General features: G+C 37.2%; 1 protein-coding gene across 1 annotated transcript; it reads left to right on the plus strand.

Annotated features, from left to right (window-relative positions):
- The first annotated feature begins 293 nt into the window (after positions 1 to 293).
- On the plus strand, positions 294 to 10571 carry LOC149781042 (DC-STAMP domain-containing protein 2-like). The gene is made up of 4 exons (XM_089938173.1): positions 294 to 441; positions 1320 to 2581; positions 3575 to 3642; positions 5708 to 10571. Exons 2-4 carry the CDS (start codon positions 1511 to 1513, stop codon positions 6987 to 6989), a joined length of 2421 nt encoding a protein of 806 aa, XP_089794299.1. The 5' UTR covers positions 294 to 441; positions 1320 to 1510; the 3' UTR covers positions 6990 to 10571.
- Positions 10572 to 21695: the final 11124 nt, after the last annotated feature.

Raw genomic sequence — 21695 nt, forward strand, 5'->3', positions numbered from 1 at the left:
TTTGCGATGCACTTTACCTTAAAAACTTAAAAGGTTTTACGGTATTTTATTCTTTTTGAGGTCGTTCTATGGATTTTCTATTGTTAGTAATGACTACCAAATCTGATCTCGAATCTCCACTATTTGTAAAATTCTGATGAGCGTATTGCTTTAAGTCGCAAAATGCAGATTTGGTATGATTCAGACTGACTCTGAATTTGGCATGATTCACTCATAACCATATTTAGTATGATATACTCGGATTCAGATTCGGCTACATTACGTCTCTTGTGGTTTAATTTAATGTGATGCGACTATAAAAGGCAACCGTATAGAAATAGTTTCATGTTTTCAGTTCACGTTAACAAGGAATCCTTTTGTTCGATAAAACTTTGTTCCATGAAACTTCAGCACAAGGACTAAATCCAATCACCTCTACCTAGAAGAATAAAGACATTAAAGGTAAGAAACCACTATACTACGGTGCGTTCCGTGAACGTAGGTCAAATTCCGTTATGCGATTTTTGTAGATAAAGTTGTTTAAATATTTTTTTATTTCTACAAATGGTGGCCATACTTTATAGCAGATCGGCATCATTTTTCTGAAAGTACTTCTGGGTAAGAAGCTTTCCGCCAACTTTAGTTGAACCCAGAGAAGCGTATTTTGCGAATTTCTTATATTTCATAACAGAGGCCATATTTGATAACGGGTAGATATCGTTTGTTCGGACTAATATTACCTTCATTCGGGATGCCTTCTCATAAATTCGACAATATTCTCAAGATGGTTTTGTAGTAATGGTAGCCATATTTGACGCAAATCTGCGCCACTTACAAATTTTTCAAAGTCTTTCATGTCTGGAAGATGTCTGTTAAATTTGGTAAATTTCTTTGAGACGAATTTTAGTAAATGTTCATTTAAAGGTTTCAATATTTTAAGTACAGTGTCCATATTTTATTTCAAATCGGTATGATTTTGAACAAGCTTTACACGATATTGCATTTTGCAGAGTAAAAAAATAAATCGTTTTACGTTTTAGTAAAAAGTAATTTATTTTGTGCTCTGATTTTAGAAACAGTGATTAATTTATTGGAGAATCATCAAATATGTACAAACGTGAGAGTTCTTTGAGCCAGGATGCTTTGTCAAACATGGTCAAATCCTGTTTGTCAGTTCTCTTTAAGAATGCATTCAAGTATTTTTCTATTTTCCTTCTGAATTATTATTATTTATAGCAGATACGTTGAAAATAGCAAACGTTGACAGACTCACGCACAAGAATGAAGGTCTATACCACTAAATCTCAAACTTTCGCTCAGTTTATCTTTTCTCTTTTCAGGTATTGAATAATTGTGATACGAAGAAACTGAGTCTACGGACAGGTATTATTTATAAAAGAAGCCCAAGGATTGTATAATTATATCTGATATCAAAGAAAACTTGTGACATCAATTCAAACGGGATCCAAGTTTTATTAACTGGAGCTTTCTATTATCTTCGTAGAAGTTAACAAGGACGAATTCAGTTGAGATGGCCCAGTGTAAAGCTAACTTTGATTACAAAGGTGAAGCAGAGGGATATATCAGTCTCATGATAGGTGATCTGTTGATGAATACAGAGAAACATGATAATGGTTGGTATATGGGTAAAAACATGTCGACAGGAAAGGTAGGATTTTTCCCTGGGTCCCATGTCACCCAATGCACTGACTCTGAGCCAACCAAGACCTTGAAACAATGTGAACCTTTGCCTTCAAAGCTTATCACAGCAAATTCATCACAAAGTGACTCCTTGGTAGTCCATGAGAGTGCTAAAGGACAAACTAGTGATATCACAATGAAGGAAAGTACAGGAGATATCAGGAAGGGGCCTCCACCAAGACCTCTTGTACCAGCACAGGTAAGATGGAAGAATATATCAAATGAAAGAAATGGCAATGAAGAAACTCCATCAGTTGATAATAAAAAAGAAAACACAAGACACAAACCACCTGAACTACTTGGCAAATTCTCCTCGAGCAAAGAAATTCTGACCCAGACAGGTAGAAAACTATTCCTAACTGACAAAGACCAAAACAGAACCCTAAAAGCAATATTTGGAGCGATAACTGGGGTTTTCCTGGGTGGACTGATATTTCTTGTCCTGAGGTATTCATTTGGGTATTCCGATTTGGAAGCTGGTATCACATTTGCCATTGTAACAGTTTTAATATCAGTCGGTCTAGCCTTGTCCATGCTTTTCCGCTGTGTTGTTGCACTCGTAGTTCCAAATTTTTTCACAGGGAAGGTACGTGCGGTCATCTTGTCCATTATATTTGGCTTTATGCTGTCTCATACTGTTCAAAACATCAAAAACAACATGGAGGAGGTGGCAATAAGTATGTCCTGTATTGCAGATCTTGCCCTAAATCAGACACGAGACCTTCAGGGGCAACTGAAAAAGCCATTGGTACAAGCTGCAGAATACATTGACAGGCAGAAAAATGTCCTCAGACAGTTACAGTATGAGATGGGTAAAGGGATTTTACCCGTCAACACGAGTCTGACGAAAATGGATGAGGAAATTATAAAAATACAAAATACTGTGGATTCCTTTAAAGAGGTGAGATTATTATTTTCAATCTCCTGGGTGATCGAGAGCTCGACTTTACATATTTTTTTTATTAACTGTTAGCAATTTCGACAGATTAGTGAAAGACATTTTTGAAGACGGTAAACAAAATATAAGTTGGAAAAGTGAACTTCACACGATAGTGCTATCGTTCAATGCATTTTATACCAACTGTAAGTGTCTGTTCATTTGGTACCAAATGTGTGTCTGTACTTTTGATACCAATTGTAGGTACCTGTTCATTTGGTACCAACTGTAAGTGTCTGTTCATTTGGTGCCAATTGTAAGTGACTGTGCATTTGGTCCCAAGCGTAAGTGTCTGCACATGTTATGTAGCACCTCTAAAACCCAAACTGATTCAAATTTAGATCTCCGCCATAACAGAAATCTCACGAATACCGATATAAGATTATATATGTTGACCTTCAGAATCACGAGTCAAATTACAGCTATCTCAATTATGAAAGTGAAAAACTTTAAACGTTTCTAACATTATTAACATTCGGAACATAACGTTTCTAACGATTACTAATAATAAATACAACGCTTTATCTGATATTTTCCACAAAAAAAGAAGAAACAAAAGAGGGGAAAGCAAATTCTAAATGTTGGCAGAACAAAACTCTTTCTCGGTGCATGGCAGGTGGATGATTCAAATTTTGAAAACATTACTTAAATACGTGTTTGATTTTTAGTTTAACCTATATTTACTACTACAATTACTACTACTACTACCTTTTTCAATGGTGATGGTGGAAGTAATGGTAATTATGGTAGTGATTTTTGTTTAATACTTAAAAATTTGGAGTTTGCCTAAGTGTATGCAATTCAGATCTACTTTATCGATAAAGCTGGCAAGCAAGATAACGCTACACGTTTCCATTGGATTAATTTTCGTATGGCTCTTTCTCTGGCGATCTTAGCATTAGACAGTAATGACTATTTAGATGATACCAATATGAATTTAAAGTTATCCAATTTCAGAACTGTTTTCCAAATATATCAGCTTTTGATGAGTGCAAACAAGAATGCGTCAAAACTCTAAAGATATCGTAAGTGTCAAATTTATGCGAACTGGGCATAATGCTTTTTTGTAAATCTGTATGTATTTTGATCTGGACATGATGCCATTTGTAACTGGGCATGATATCTCTATGTGGGCTTGCTATTTCCATCTGAGTTTGATGTCATATGCATCTGTACATAATGTTGTTTGAAATTTAGCATGCTATTTGCATGTGGGCAAGATACAAGTTATAACGGGGCATACTATTATTTATATATGTGCATGATGTTACTTCTAACTCGGCATACTATGTGAAACTGGGCAGGATGTTTTTAGTAACTGGGCATGATATTCGTATCTGGGCATCATGTTGTTTGTAACTGGCCATACTTTTGTGACCGAGCATGATTTTATTTGCAACTGTGCATTATATTTGTTTTGGGAATGGTGTTCTCTGTACTTTGGCATGATGTCATCTGTTACAGAGTATGCACTTGGTATCCAGGCATGAAGTTATTTCTCTGGTCATGATGTGTTTTCTCTGGGCATGACGGTATTTGCAACTGGATATACTATCTGTATCCGAGCATGATGTTTTTTGTAACTGGGCACGATGCTGCTTGCATATAGGCATACTGTAACATGAAACTAGGTATTCTGTTACTTGAACTGGGCATAATGCAGTTTGGGACTGGGTATACTATTGTAACTGGGCATTTTATGTTATTTATAACTTAGCATGCTATTTGGAACTGACATAACTTATCGTTTTATTTGGAATTGGGAATAGTGTTATTTGTATGCACTCGTTTTAACTGATTATGATGTTACTTGTATCTGGGTATATTATCTCTATCTGGGTATACTAATTTTATATGGGCACATTGATATTTGTACCTAGGCATGTTGGTATTTGTATTTAACATATTACATAAAAGGAGTACATCAATAATTCGTTAGTGACACTTAAAGGTAAAAGTGTTTCTGCATTGTTCAAGTCCGGTCTTCTGGCAGTCAGACTGAATATGCATACTATATTGTCTTGCCCTTCTCTGTCTTTTGGTGATAACATTGTTATAACTGATAAATGATCACATTACTATACACTGTCAATGGTCATATTGATATGCACTGTCAATGGTCATATTGATATACACTGTCAATGGTCATATCATTATACACGTGTAACAGTAATATTACTATACACTGTCAATGGTCATATAATCATACACGTGCAATGGTAATATTACTATTCACTATCAATGGTCATATTACTACATAATATCAATGGTCATATTGTTATACACTGTCAATGGTCATATTGCTATGCGCTGTCAATGGTTATATTACTATACTCTGTCAACGATCATATTGCTATACACTGTCAATGGTCATATTGCTAAACACTGCCAATGGTCATATTACTAAACACTGTCTATGGTCATTTTAATATGTACTGGAAATGAATCATATAACTAAGTGCATATAATGGAAATTGGTCATATTGTTATACACTGTCAATGGTTATATTACCCTACAATTTTAATGGTCATAGTTCTATATGCTGGTAATAGTGATATTTTTTTAAATATATGAAGAAAGCTTGGTTATTTGCTAATTTTATTCGTTTATTTCTTTCTGAGCAATTTTGTTCCACAGCCGATTTATTAATAACATATTAGCTAATTGGCATGAATAAATTTCTCGCTTTTAGTTCACTTTCGTGGTTTAAATGTTACGAATTATTACCTGGTTTAAATACAATTTATTAACCGAGTTTAATTTACGGATCGGTCTCTGCAAGAGCGTTTCATATTAGAAGATCAATATAATAACTTAATCCTATACATGTTATTATTAACACACTGTACACCAGTTTTAGAACTTAACTAATGAGTAGACGTGCATGAGTTATTATGTAACATTCAAAATAAGGTAACGATTATATTTAAAAATTGTGTTCTAAAGTTTGATTTTGCGAGTGTATGGAAATATTACACTTTCAGTGAATCATGTACATCTTAGATGTGACGCTTGCTCAAATGATAGATAGTCATAGTGTTTAAGCACACGTAACATAACGACAGTTCACTTAACTACTTTTCCTATAGATCTGTCACTCGCCTGCTACCGGCAGAGGTCCCGGACCCATGCGAACAGATATGCCAGAAAGTAATGGACGCAATCAAAGATAGTTGTAGATTCCTAACACTTTCAGATGATGAGCTAAGGAAGGCAATAAACACAACTGAACAAGCCTTGAACGGTGTGGTCAATTATTTCACCGTTAACCTGTCCACAACCATGGATTGTAATGCCGATGTTAATTCAAGTCGATCTGCAGAAAGCATTCAAAAAGAGGTGAAGGAAGAATTAGAAGCTAAAACTGGTGCTTTTCTTCACTTTATAAAAATCCTGGAGAAAGTTCTATCCCTGACATTGATTCTTTTATTTCTGCAATCCTTTTGGTATGTACGAAATTATCTGGCACGTGATTCCTATGACAACATATACATTACCAAACGTTTCAAGGATCTGGATCAAGAAAGAAAAGATTGTGGATTGAGTTGTGTATTGCCACTGAAGAAAAAGGAGAAAAAGTTGTACATTGACACCAGTTCTTGGCGTATCACATTAGTGGAAATAGGTCACGGCAGATTTGGCCTGGCTCAGATTGGTATGCATTTCTTGCTGTGTCTTAGTGTGCTCTTGTTTGACTATCTTCTCTACTATATCCTTGATCTTTTGAAACGGCACGGGAACGTCAATATTCTGTACAAGGGCAGTTCGGAATTTCAGCTTAACGTCGATGGAACTGGATTTGTTGCCAATTTTTATCGAGAACTCATTCAGGAATTAAACATCAATGAGAGCTATATTGGTGAACTGAATTTGACAGATTGTCTGCCGGACCCCTCCATGCCAGACTCATCGAACATTCCCGTCTACATAGTCCTTTATCTTGTAGCCGTCCTCTTCGTTCTCATGAAAGAATGTGCATTACGAGCTCGCAGAAAAATCACTGCTTACTACTATCCAAGACAGGAAGAAGCACGAACTCAATATCTCCACAAATTAATTCGACACAAGCGAATCAGTGTTCGGAAATTCTTGCGCCAAAAGATCAACTCATCTTATAAGGAAAAATGTGTCAGTGAGCAACTACAGCTGATGACGTGGCTGTCATTAAAAATCCCATGTCTTGCAAGATGTCTTTCACGAAAAGACAAAATATGCCTAAGCTGTGAGACAGCTGAGGGGGGATTCCAAGACGTTGGTCTGGTGAAATGTTCCGGTGACCAATGCAATGCCTATTACTGTACAGATTGTTATGAAACTCTGAATAAAACGTGTCCATTGTGTTCAGTGGACGATGTGGTCCATAGAGAATAATAGTTCATTACTGTAACATTGGAATCGTACAAGTGTATACAACTATTCTTTGTTAGTAATGTCCACTACCGTATGGAATACGGATTATGAAAATGGGCCTGAATTAGAGTTTTTTGTTTCAACTAATACTTTTTCTTTTATTGATATTGCATGCTTTCTTTGAAAATGTTTTATCTACATCTTCTACTACTGTTGCAGACTTATCATCGGAATATATTACATTGACAGTGCTCAGACGTTTCATACGTATGCATTATATTGAAATGACAGTGATCAGGTTTTTCATACGTAGGCATTATATTGCAATGACAGGGATAAGCTTTTTCATACGCAGGTATTTATATTGAAAGTGAGCTAACTTAGGATCACTGTCATTGCTTTGACAGTGATCAGGTTTTTCATACGAATGTATTGCATTGCTTTGACAGTGATCATGTTTTTCATACGAATGCAATGCATTGCTTAGACAGTGATCAGGTTTTATATACGTATAGATATCATTGATATTGACAATGAGCAAACTTAGGATACGAATGCATTGCATTGCTTTGACAGTGATCAGGTTTTTCATACGAATGCGTTGCATTACTTTGACAGTGATCCGTATTAGTACAAAGGAGAACAATATTTTTTGTTTTCATTTTCACATTTAGATTGGTTGATTCGAGTTCATGCATATGTACTTATTTTTCTATAGCAATTGGTGTTACGGCTAAAGCTTCACTTTGTGTCCATTGGAAAGGCTTGTAGCTCCCTTTTTCCCGACATGATAAAGAATTTAATGTGTTAAACGTACTGTTAAAACCAACAAAAATGATACCTTCTCATTAGCATACAAACCAAATTTTGTCATTTGAAACTACCTAATATTGCATATATTCACCTTTACAAATATACTTATATTTATATATACTTATATTCATATATACTTACACCTATATAACCTTATAGTTATATTTGTATATTCAGAATATAATGTTTTCAAAAATCACAGTTTGCAATGAAATTGTTACAGCTTTGCACAAATGAGGTACTAACAGTTTGCAAACAACCAATTTGGGCGTTAAAGGGTTCGCAAATAATTATTTAGGAATGCATTTTGCAAATACCATCATCGCCTAAATTTTCTTCTGACAATCTTTATAGATAGGCACTTATACAAATATTTACAGTTAATTTAATTAGACGTACCTGTCTTACATGAGCAATAATTTTCAAGACGGATTTTAATAATTTTTACACTGCAGTTAATTTGCAAGCACAGACCTTGATTTTTAAATATCAACAAATATTATGACATTGTGATCCGTATATTTAGTCAAACACTGGGCTAGAAATCTGAGTTCTAAGTTACTAATCTTAAAGCATATACCAATTATAAAATAATGCATGTTACTTTTGTATGTGTGTCTGTGTGTGTGTGTGTCCAAATATAAAATAATAATTTTCACATGTGTGTGTGTGTGTGTGTGTGTGTGTGTGTGTGTGTGTGTGTGTGTTTCCAAATATAAAATAATCCTCTTCCAATTAGTTTATGGAGTTTAGTTTACTTGGAAAACCGCGTCTAAATAACAGAAAATGATACTTTGAGAATTAAACGAAACCCGTTTGAAAACACAGAACCAATCTTTCAAGAATACCAATGACTGTATTATTGCATATCAATACAGCATTTCCAAGCAATATTTTGTAGCCTCCATTTTAGTTTTCTCTGTGACACGTCAACAGATTATTATTGTAATATGTGGATTGATAAGAAATAAATATATGTCTAATTTTCTCGACAGAGTGTATGAATAATATTTAAATGAATAATTGAATAAATACCCAAAATGTAAACGTTATGTGTGTGTGTGTGTGTGTGTGTGTGTGCCTAATGACTGAGTGTTTATATCTATCGTTCATTAGTGTATATTATATATCTATTGTTCCTACAGACGTATCATCCCAGATATCCGGATACAGACCACTTAACCCTTAACTCTAGTAAATTGAACAATGTGGAGATTTCCTATCGTCGTCAACATCATGTGATATATGAATAAATCCCTGCATTAACACTGATTTCGGAAATGTTATTATTCACAGCCCGAAATAAAATGTTTAATATCTTTTTTTAGATAGAAAATCAAACTGGCGGGTGTGCTTTCAAATTCAGTATTCAGTATACAATACATGCTGATGGCTAATTCTGCTAGGGTAAGCATGTTTTTAAACAATTATCAATTAATTTTGGCTTATGACAATTAGTTTTTCGTTTAATTCAACTAGGAAATTTGATCCTGAGGAAACTGTTTCTAATGCGATGATTGAATGCGGGCATTTCCAGTAAGTATAAAATAAGAGAGTTTTTGAATCACTTTATCTGCTTCTCAGGTAGATGGAAGTCTGTGAGATTTTTCTTCTGTAAAACTTGATGATAAAAATGGAAAGCTGTAGCGTTTTATATGTTCGCAGAGGTACAAATGTGCCCGTCCAGAGGTACAAATGTTAAACTCCAACAACTTGGATAAGACGAAAATGTGGTCCTGGTCGACAAAGCGGAGTTACTAGACGATATGTACCAAAGAACTAATATTTTGTTTCTAGCTGATAATTGTGGGACTCATGACAAAGTAACAAAGAAATCAAATCTTGTAATCAAGCAAGTTATCAGTGGTAGTTATTTTGAAATATTAGTATGGGTGATAAGTACAACTCCATAATACAATAGTTCAGAGAGCTACCACAAAAGAATCATTTAATACCAGATACAATACAAATAGACAATACAGAAAAAGAACCTTAAAAAAACTTTAAATGAGACCAGAGTTTCCCATCTTCGCTAGCCAAGGTTCCGATATGATAACCCTATCTACACTTTGGAGTATCGAGCAGATATTAATGTGCTTCGGGTCTGAGAATTTCACTGGATGCGGCGACAAGCCACCGCCTCCAATCAAAATTAATTTGGTAAAATATTGAACACTGTTTCTACATGATCGACAAGGAAAACTTGAATGGACTGATAAATAAGGAATTTACAACTGTCGGTCCGTGTTTGCAGAAATACCTTTCACTGAAATAAATATGTAATGGCTTCCCTATGGTACGTAGTCATACTTTCGATGTTAAACTTACAAAGTATCCTTTTGTGATGTACAATGTTCCGCTTGTTTAGATGGCATTACCTACTAAGGGAGGCAACTCATGAAATCCAATAGTTATCGCTAGGACAAAGCACTAAAATATCTCTTCGATCCGCCAAGGTGTAGATATGGTTGTCATATCGGAACCTTGGCTTGCGAATATGAGAGTTTCATTTCAAATTCAAGGTATTGATTTCACCTTAAGATAAAGTTACCTTCCAACAAAAAATAGAAAAAGGCGTTGCCCACAAATATTCAATGCTACATTGAACATTTTGATGATCTATATATTATACGAGTCAACACATTTTCTGGCAATTTTACCTCTGTTCGAAAATGAAAGATAAGTACTTTTCAAATATTATATTCTTTTTTATTCTATATTTTTTAAATATTATTTTCAAAATTTGCTTTTCATTATAATCAATGATTAATGAATAAAGTGTTGCTTTTATCCACAGGACTCTATTTTCATTCACCTGATGATAATATTGTGCGTTCCCCGTATCTCACGAACTTGCATCAGATCACCTCTGCATTATATGCCATCTTGACATATCACTCCCTAACCCTTCACCTTTATTTGCTACTAAAAGAAAGCTCCGAATGATAAATAGAACCAAACTAATGCATGACATACAAGCAAACTTACCAACTTGCATACCTCCTACAGCAGAACAACTCGATAACTGCCTGCGTTCATTGCGCGACAAACATGCCCCAGCCACCAAGTGCAGAGTATCTATTCAAAAGTTTTCTCCGTGATATAGCAGTGAGAGGTTTTGGCTTTCCACCAGACTCACTATTCCTAAGCAAATCTATGAAGCCGCTAAGAACAACGTCAAAACCATTGTCTATGCAGCGAAATCAGCCCACTACAGTACTAAGATCATGGAAAGTCCAAGCTTCAAAGGGCTCTTGTTTGCAAATTTCTTCGGTGACAAAGTACAAACCATTAGAGATAAGCTTGACAACACAATTGCAGTTGATTCGTCCTCACCATACAGTGGGATAGAGAATTTCAGCGGCAACCAATATCAGCATTTGAACCTGTCTCTATGGATTTAGTACGTACAATCGTGATGAAGAGTGCACCAAAGTCGTGTGAACCTGATCGAATTCCAACATCACTGCTGCTTGAGTGCTTAGATCCAGTATTGCCTTCACTAACTGATGTTATTAATAGCTCCCTCTCATCCGGGAAATTCCCATCATATTTCAAAACTGCCATTGTAAAGCCTCTGCTGAAGAAACCAACACCCGACCATAACGATTTAAAGAACTACCGCCCAGTTTGTAATCTCTCATTCATAAAAAATCTTAGAAAAGTTTGTTCTATCTTGTATCTCATCTAAATTCTAAGAGTCGTTTTAGCCATGACAATATGTATATCGCCCTTGCCACAGTACTGAAACTACTCTTCTAAAAATAGTTAATGACATTCTCTCTGATTTGGATAGCGGAAAGATTACAGTCCTCACTCTCCTTGATTTGTCTACAGCATTTGACACAATAGACCATGATATATTACTTCACCGTCTCCAACATATATTTGGAAATCATGATACATCCTTACTGTGGTTCAAGTCCTACTTGGTCAACAGGACACAAATTGTGTCTGCAAATGGAATACACTCCAGCCCAGTTAATATATGTTGTCGTGTTCCACAGGGGTCTGTTCTTGGGCCTGTTCTATTCATCCTATACACACAGCCGCTCTCAAGTGTAATAGATCATCATCCAGTGTCTCACCAATTATACCCTGACGGTACCCAAATATACAAATCTAGAAGCCAAACTGAAGTTGATGCTACCATCCAAGGTGTAGAGAGATGCATTTCTGATGTGAAATCACAGATGACATGTACCAAGCTGCAGATGAATGATGGTAAAGCTGAGGTCAGAAACTTCAAAAAGGTCAAAACATAGCTGCTCGGATCATTCTTAGAGTACCGCGATCAGAGCACACCTCCCCGCTGCTCTATACCCTACACTGGCTATCCATTCGATCCAGAATCAAACACAAACTTTGTTCTCTGTGCTACGTTTCAATGACGGACTCCAGTCCAACATACCTATCCAACCTCACCCAAGTGTACACACCAGCAAGATACTTACGCTCCTCTTTATTCCCACTACGAAGACGGAGTCATACGGACAACGTTCTTTTGCATACCAAGGCCCAGCAACGTAGAATGAATTGCCCATTGAACTTAGACACAAAGACAAAGTGATCCCATTCAATTTTGACTGGAAGAACAAACTTAAAGACTTAATAATGTTCCCTACCGTAAATATTTCCAGCATGTTTGTTTTTTTATTATCATGGTGTTTTTGTTGTTGTTGTTGTAATAATATCATTATATAGGTTTTTTATGTTGCTCAATGTTGTAAAGCGCTTAGAGCTTCTAAAGATTAGGCGCTATACAAAGTCCTCATTATTATTAGTAGTAGTAGTAGTGTTAGTAGTAGTAGTAGTAATATTAGTAGTACACCGGCTAACATATAACCCACATAACTTTCTCATTAGTACATGTATAGCAATTACCTAGTCTTTGACCTTGACCTACATAACTCATTTATATACCGGTTACTTTATTCTTGACCTTGACCTACATATTTCTATCATTAGCAAATCAGTTAGCTTATCTTTGAAAATTCCCGTAACTTGCTTGTTCACTTGTGGATGTCACTGATGTTATGGTTAGAGAAGTCACACAAGTAGTATCTAGCGATTTTAAATATTTGATACTGATCGAGGTTAAAGCTTCTGATCCCACCCACCACAATAACTTTGTCCTCACATCATGGCAACACGCATATGAACCCACACACAAAACTGCGCTTGTATATCGCGAACGTTATCAACAGCCTTCGTGCAGGAGGATAGTTATGTGGGGTAGAAGACTTCAATCTACATCAGTGACAAATATTACTATTGTACTATAGTTACATGTCATTAATAAAATGGGGCACCATAGCGTCAGTAAGGACTCTACTGCATTAAGGGAAATTTAGGCTGCATTAGGCTGACCTCAGTGGAGCGGGCACTTAGTAACATTGTTCGAGTTGACCTCAATACGCTCTGGTCTAGGTAGGTATGGAAAATCCTGTTAAATTAACCCGTAGGTTTAACATGAGAATGATATTTCAGCGTCAGAAGGGGCAATCTAGCGTCAAGGGAAATGTAACATGAGAGGAGCGCTTCAGCATCAAGGTGAATTTAACAAGGGAGAGTCTCTTGAGCGACGAGGAAAATTTAATAGGGGAGGTCCTATCCGGATACAAGAGGAATTTAACATGGGAATGACACTTGAGGGATAAACATGTTTATGGGGATGGGCACGGCAAGAGTTGAAAACATAAATCTATACAAATACACAAAGACACAAGACAGAGACAAAATGAAGCACTTTTGGCAAGATTGAAAGTGGGTCATTTTGAGGTATGGGAAGGGCCCTGAAAAGGGCCGTTGGGGTTTGGTAACCAAAGCGAGTTATGATACATCGCATATCATCGATCTTCTCTTCGTCAAACTTCGGCTCACAGTGGGACCGTACAGCAAATTTATACACTGACAGCCTTGCCTCTCCACATAAATCATTCTTTTCCAAATATCAGTTCGTCATCTTGGTGATAGCACATGATGATTTCACACACACCAGATACTTCAGTTTGAACAGCATCCCCGAAATAAGCGTCGATACCTACACGCTTGCTAACATGGTATACGGTTTGGAATCTCCAATGTTCAGCATTATATCCATCTTAAGAGTAAGAAAAAGTGAAACCATGAGAAGAGTCGCTGATGTTTATAGTCTAAGATCGGATCGAAACGGGTTGACATGTTTCCCCAATTCAAGGCCGCGTTACGAAATTCAGTCAGAGCGCGGAGTCTCTCTTCCAGTTAAAAGTGAGCAAGGCGTGATGATGCGTGCATTATATAGGTACGTCAGTGTTCGTACGCAGTGAATCTGTGAGAAATACTTTTGAGTATGGCTGAAACTACGGAGACGATGTATTTGGATGCGCCTGATGTGGCTACTAAAACTGTGTTCCAGCTTCCAACAATGGATACTTTCAATTGTCTTTAATCATATTTTGACAGCAGGAAACTATTTGAGACTATTCAATATTTGATATAATCTTTGTTACGGCTATATGGTCTTAAACTAAGTAACTGAAAAGACCAAGAAACCAGCAAGATTTGTAAAATTCAACAAATAACTATTTTCCCGGGAATGTAAAGTGAATATTTAAGACAAAATTTCAGTATTGTGAGTTAAGTCCCTAGTAATCCTAAAAGTTATATCACAATTCCAAAAGTATAGAGTATTCCGCATGAATTCCAATAGTTTCCAGAATGAATTCCGATATTTAAATCTGCAAATGCACCAATAGCCTGGAATAGTGTTCAAGTGCTAAAGGTCCTGATGGGTTTCATTGATGTAATCAAATATGTCATTGAATGAATTCACAATAATTCCAATATAGTAATGTAGTACTGAAGTCAAAAAGTACTTTGTAATTCCAAGGAATAATTGTAATAAATAAATTAAATCCTCTCAACTGCGACACAACTAAAATTGATTTCTTTAAATACTGATAGTATGGTGGGATGAGTAATTCTGAAGTAAACAACTTAAAAACTGACACAATAACCGAACAAGGATGAGGGTAATTTTCCTATCAAACTCGTAAACAACATGTTTCTAGAACATTCTTAATTTCTAAGTAAAGTTAGACCTTTATTTCAACATCACTAAACATATATATATCCAAATAATATTGTTCTTAACATAAAATCTAAATCATAGAGATATATTGGCTATGTCGTATGCTGCTTATAAAAACAAGACAAAAAGATGTGAGTAGTCGGGAAGACCTTAAATTCGGTTACTGACCAAGGCCTATCACACAATCTAGATAGACATAACATATAATCACGGAGAAAAGGCAACAGAGAATACAAATTCAATATACATAACATCTGGTTCAGCTGATTCCATACATTTCTTGGGCTTCTTTTGCATGAATCAAACATGCAGCGTTGTATTTCCGTGATTGTCTGCGGTGTAAGGTCTGTTTGTTTCCTGGCATTGTATACTTTTTATGTTATAAAACAACAAGGTCAACATTGCTCGAGGCGGATACAACCAAACACACACGATTAAATCGTACAAGTAACATGCTTCTTTTCCTAATTTCATTTCGCCGTCGTTGTTTTGCTTCTATTATTCTCTCCCGTCGTTAACATTTAGGGTCAGTCCTAGTTATTTTATTAATAATGTGATCTCGTAATATAATTGCTCGACATGTTGGCCGTGATCAGATCCAACGTGCACTTCTAAACAGTTACTCTTTTTACTGATGAAACTGCCATAGAATTATAGAAAACTGCTACCCGAGGAATATTTAAGTCTACAGCAATTATTCGTTTTCGGGGCCAACAAACACATCATTATAAAACCATAATGGTTACGCCATTGAATGGTGTCTGAAACGATCGTTTGCGTCTTTTTCCAAAACCTATTAAGCGGACAAGAGCATCCTTAGTAATAACAATCGGGCTTTTTGTTTCTTTAGTTGAATTAATGCTTCTGTAACATAACCAACGGACAATGCGACTCGGGGTGGATTTATTGGCGAACTCCACTTCATCGTTGTAGAAAATATCCTTTTAAGTCTGGTTGTGCAGTCAACGATGTAGCGTTTTCGCGTGCTATTGCTATAACGTCAAGCCGCCCTCTGGGTGATATTGGTGTATTAGTGTGGTCCCAACTGTCAGTCTCTATTGGACCTTAGGTTGTATTTCATTGCTTGTAAGCGTGTTTCATTACCATACGTTTGAAGCAGATATTTGTCAACAAGTGGAACGAAATTTATATCCATATTAGAATCTGTGTTAGTCGGTGCATCACATCCCGTCGGCAGATTCCGCCACCAGAACCCATTACTTCTATTTAATAATAAATCTAATCTGAAACACAGATACCAACGATAGTAAATACCGCTTCATTACATTTATTCCATATATCTCTATTATTTTGTCCTAATTAATTTGAAACAAATAGGTTTTTAATGATTTGTCATCAAAACCTGACTAAAATAAGAAATTTTAAAGTATAATGTTTTGGCTTCAGCACTATGACAATTTCATAATTGTCTTTGTTCTACTAACTGAATACTAAGACACCCCCATGACGTGTGCACAATAAGAGACCCCATGGCGTGTGCACAATAAGAGACCCCCATGACGTGTGTACAATAAGAGACCCCCATGACGTGTGCGCAATAAGAGACCTCCATGACGTGTGCACAGTAAGGAAATACTATTCAGATCTATCAGCAGCTATTCAGATCTATCAGCAGCAAGTCTAATGTCATGGTTGCAACTCTTTCCTACCCGGGTTAAATTAGCAACAACTTCACGTGGAGGTGCAAGCCCGCACGATTCAAAATATAACATAATTGGCTATCGTCGTGTATGCGATTCATTGAGTCACAGGTCCTGTCACATGTATGCGATCAATGAGTCATAGGTCCTGTCACATGTATGCGATTCATTGAGTCACAGGTAATGTCACATGTATGCGATTCTATGAGTCACAGGTCCTGATGTCAAATGCCAGTATGATGCCTGTAAGATGTATGCTGCTCATACTTTTCGTAGACTGTATAAGCTAAATGCTGGAATAAATACACTTCAACAAGAACAGAAATACTACGAGGAAACCCCACAGGTGTCAACAGATAGACAAAATGCTTCAAAGAATCCATTCTGCCTTGCGTAATAATATCATGACGATCTAAAACAAAATATGCCAGTTCATCAATCAAGGACTATTGTCTAGCTAGATCTACATTTTCACAACCTGAATCAGACAAGCTACATCATGAAGGGAAAAAGTCACAACTTGAATCAGACAAGATACAGCATGAAGGGGAAAAGCAACAACCTGAAGCAGACAAGCTATAGCAAGAAGGGGGAAAAGCCACAACCTGAATCATACAAGCTACAGCATGAAGGTGAAAAGCCACAACCTGAATCAGACAAGCTATAGCATGAAGAGGGAAAAGCCACAACTTGAATCAGACAAACTATAGCATGAAGGGGAAAAGCCACAACCTGAATCAGACAAGCTATAGCATGAAGAGGGAAAAGCCACAACCTGAAGCAGACAAGCTACAGCATGAAGGGGAAAAGTCACAACCTGAAGCAGACAAGCCACTTCATGAAGGGGAAAAGCCACAACCTGAAGCAGACACGATACGGCATGAAGTGGAAAAGCCACAACCTGAAGGAGATAAGCTACAGCATGAAGGGGAAAATCCTCAACAAGAAGCAGACAAGCTACATCATGAAGTGGAAAAGCCACAACCTGAATCAGACAAGCTACAGCATGAAGGGGAAGAGACACAGCCTGAATCAAACAAGTTACAGCATGAAGGGGAAAAGCCACAACCTGTAGCAGACAAGCTACAGCATGAAGTGGAAAAGCAACAACCTGAAGCAGACAAGCTACAGCATGAAGGGGAAAAGACACAACCTGATGCAGACAAGCTACAGCATGAAGTGGGAAAGCCACAACCTGAAGCAGAGAAGCTACAGCATGAAGGGGAAGAGACACAACCTGAATCAGACGAGCTACAGCATGAAGGGCGAAAAGCCACAACCTGAATCAGACAAGCTACAGCATGAAGGGGAAGAGACACAACCTGAATCAGACAAGCTACAGCATGAAGGGGAAAAGCCACAACCCGAAGCAGACAAGCTATAGCATGAAGGGGAAGAGCCACAACCTGAATCAGACAAGCTACAGCATGAAGGGGAAAAGCCACAACCTGAAGCAGACAAGATACAGCATGAAGGTGAAGAGCCACAACCTGAAGCAGACAATCTACAGCATGAAGGGGAAGAGCCACAACCTGAAGCAGACAAGCTACAGCATGAAGAGAAAAAGCCACAACCTAAAGCAGACAAGCTACAGCATGAAGTGGAAAAGCCACAACCTGAAGCAGAGAAGCTACAGCATGAAGGGGAAGAGACACAACCTGAAGCAGACAAGCTACAGCATGAAGTGGAAAAGACACAACCTGAAGCAGACAAGCTATAGCATGAAGGGGAAGAGCCACAACCTGAATCAGACAAGCTACAGCATGAAGGGGAAAAGCCACAACCTCAAGCAGACAAGATACAGCATGAAAGGGAAAAGCCACAACCGGAAGCAGACAAGCTACAGCATGAAGGGCAAAAAGCCACAACCTGAAGCAGACAAGCTACAGCATGAAGGGGAAGAGACACAACCTGAATCAGACAAGCTACAGCATGAAGGGGAAAAGACACAACCTGAAGCAGACAAGCTATAGCATGAAGGGGAAGAGCCACAACCTGAATCAGACAAGCTACAGCATGAAGAGGAAAAGCCACAACCTGAAGGAGACAAGCTACAGCATGAAAGGGAAAGCCACAACCTGAATCAGACAAGCTATAGCATGAAGGGGAAGAGCCACAACCTGAATCAGACAAGCTACAGCATGAAGGGGAAAAGCTACAACCTGAAGAATGCATGTTACAGCTTGAAGGTGAAGAGCCACAACCTGAAGCAGACAAGATACAGCATGAAGGGGAAAAGCCACAACCTGAACTAGAAAAACTACAGCAAGAAGGGGAAAAGCCACAGCCTGAAATTCTGAAATCACCACCTGAAGCATATGCTACTAAATAAACAAACAAAATTAAAGTTAGACGAGACATGTCGTCTGATGAGTCTTGATGATGATATCAATTCGCTCGATGCAGCTATTAAATTCAGACTTTACTGAGCTAACACGAACTACTTTATTCATGAAATCGCCAGAAGGTGATGCTCATATTAAAAGAGAGAAGAAAGAAAATTTGACTTCAGCTCCTTCAGAAAGTTCTTAGGAGCAAATCCAACTTTGGTCAAACTTATTTACTCAGAACAAGTCGCGCAGCGGTTTTGATATGCAAAATTAATATGTGTATATTATGAAAGATATCAGAGACTTCAGTTATGTTAGCAGCAACCTTAAAAACGAACAACGCAAAGAACTTTTTGCATATTACAGATGCACACACCTCATTGAGAAACGTCAAACATATAATTAAAAATAAGATAGATATGTGCAAGTAAGCCTACGTCACGTTAAAAAAATTAGGAATCAGATGAAAACTTGCTTGCGTGGCGCCGCATTCAACATGGCGGATCTAGGTAAAGAATTCTCAGAATTATAAACAACATCCTGGTCGAACTCTGTCCAATGTGCGTTGGCAAAATACTTGAAAATTTTGTGTCATAAATATCAGCTTTCAAAAAAAACGTTGGAATTGAAGCTGGTGGTGGCTTCTAAGCTAGGTAGACCACAGTGAGACATAAATACATTGATATCACGAGAAAATAAAATGCTGGCTCGGAAATAAAATTTCGTGCCGTCTACACTGGTCTTGACAAAATCACGTCTTGCCACGTCTTATGGTATTCTTCTGCTGTCACGCATCTGTATTTGTATGATCCTTTGGCGATCTCATACTTTAAATGCAAAGTGGTCCACATTTTCTTTCTACGTCTGATAACATATTTTGAGAGCGTCCTTGAACTTGAATGCACTATTAAACAACTTGACATCATGTACCATGCCAATCGCTTCTTCTAGATTCCAGCTATTGAGGATTTTTGTTTTAACACTGCGTGCGCGCCCGTGTGCTGCCATTATTCGTTCTGAGAGAAAATCGTACATTTATTTTAATGTTTTTTTCTTCTTCTTCTCTAATTTGAATGCAATCTGACACAATTTTGATATAGCTCTCCTGATTGTTTTTGTCATAACCTGACACATGAGCAATGTAAGTATACGTGATCTTAACCTTCCACGGCAACTAGCTTTCCTTCTGGATGCTTCTTAGTGAGGTCACCTATCGCAGTCTCAGATCCTTTTCATATAGACCGGAGTGTCTCTTATGAAATTTGTGGACATATTCTGGACAAAATCCAAGCTGTCTCAGCGAGCAATTTCGAAAAATTGGCCCTACGATAAGACTTATGTTACTATCGCTGAAACCTCTAAGCCAATTAGCACTTGCTGCAAATACTAATTAAGCAACTTGTTACCGTCTCTGACAAAAGGACACTTCAATTCTAGAAACAACGTTTTATCGCCGTCTACTATGTAGCCATCTGAACTCAATCTGAAGACGTTAATATTTCTAATGCAGATATCATTTTCTCGCCTATAGTGATCTGAATATAATTTCTGATAACCTCATCAAATAATGTTCCACGGGAACAAGGAATGGTTGGATAAACTTGCTGCTTGGCGATCTTTTGTCTAGCTATGTATTCAGATGATGCAAACGGATGCAAAGAACTCTTTCCGACTCAATAGCTACCAACTGTGGTCGGCATAACAGAATACCACTCTGCCAACTTTTGTTTCATCTTATGTGATCCCACGAAATTTTCCAAGATAGACGACACGACCATTATTATACTGTATCGTCCCTTCAATTCTAGCATAAAAATTTCAAAATAAATGCGAGCAAGGGACGTAAATCTTGTCACCAGCAAGCAAGGGTGATATCTCTGACAATCAGTTTGTCCAAAATCATTGTATAAACATCATCCGCCATCATTTGTGTGTATAATTATTGTATAAGCATCATCCGCCACATTCCGATATAATTTTCGTCTAAAATCATTGTACAATCATCTCTGCAATCATTTTCGATTAAACAATAATACAGGCAGCTTTAATAGGTGCTTTAGTAAGAGGCGAATGTTAAGATCACTCTTGCAGTTTTTTTAGAGTTCATCCAAGCATTTTCTCATGACAAGGTATTTTGTCAAAATTCGTTTATCTAGCTACGTCATGGCGACTCGTCAAGAAAACGACCATTGTTTGCTCTCATGTTATACCCGAGAAAGCAAGGAGAGCGCTTGAAAATAAGGGTACAGGTGAGCTCGTATACGCCATTTTTAGCACATGATTGTCTATGTATGGAGGCCAGTGTAACTATTGGTGTAAAAACCCGGTAAACACCCAGAAAGAACTACCTACCCATGGGAAGCTACTGTCAAACTTTCTCACATACCCACGTGTAGTGTTTCATGAATATATTTCTGAACTCTCAAAAGTGTCACATAGCATAAGTATGTCCTTCTTGATGTAGCTATCGTGAAAGTCACCGAGTGCGTTCAGTTTGAAATGAGCCATGACATTATGTACTCACTGGCAACCATCATCCGTAATGTTTGAATCACGGAGCCTTAAACAAAAGTCCTACACAAGAAGACACATGGTTTACACTTAACATCATACCCTTACTATCAATCAATAGAATAGTTTGTGAGAAAAAGTTTAAATATAGGATATCAAAATAAATGTTAATATGTTGTTGCCAACTATTGTAAATATATTTAAGTATATATTATGAATAATTGAACAAAATTAAATCCATTTGCATATCAAGTTGTGCATCTCAAAATCTTTAGGACTCTATTTTGTATTATCCTACGGACCTCTCCGGTGGCTTAGTGGTTGGAGCGTCCGCCTCGGA

The sequence above is a fragment of the Sinohyriopsis cumingii genome, chromosome 16 (genome assembly GCF_028554795.1).
Source record: "Sinohyriopsis cumingii isolate HCF-2022 chromosome 16, ASM2855479v2, whole genome shotgun sequence".
NCBI classification, from domain to species: Eukaryota; Metazoa; Mollusca; class Bivalvia; order Unionida; family Unionidae; genus Sinohyriopsis; species Sinohyriopsis cumingii.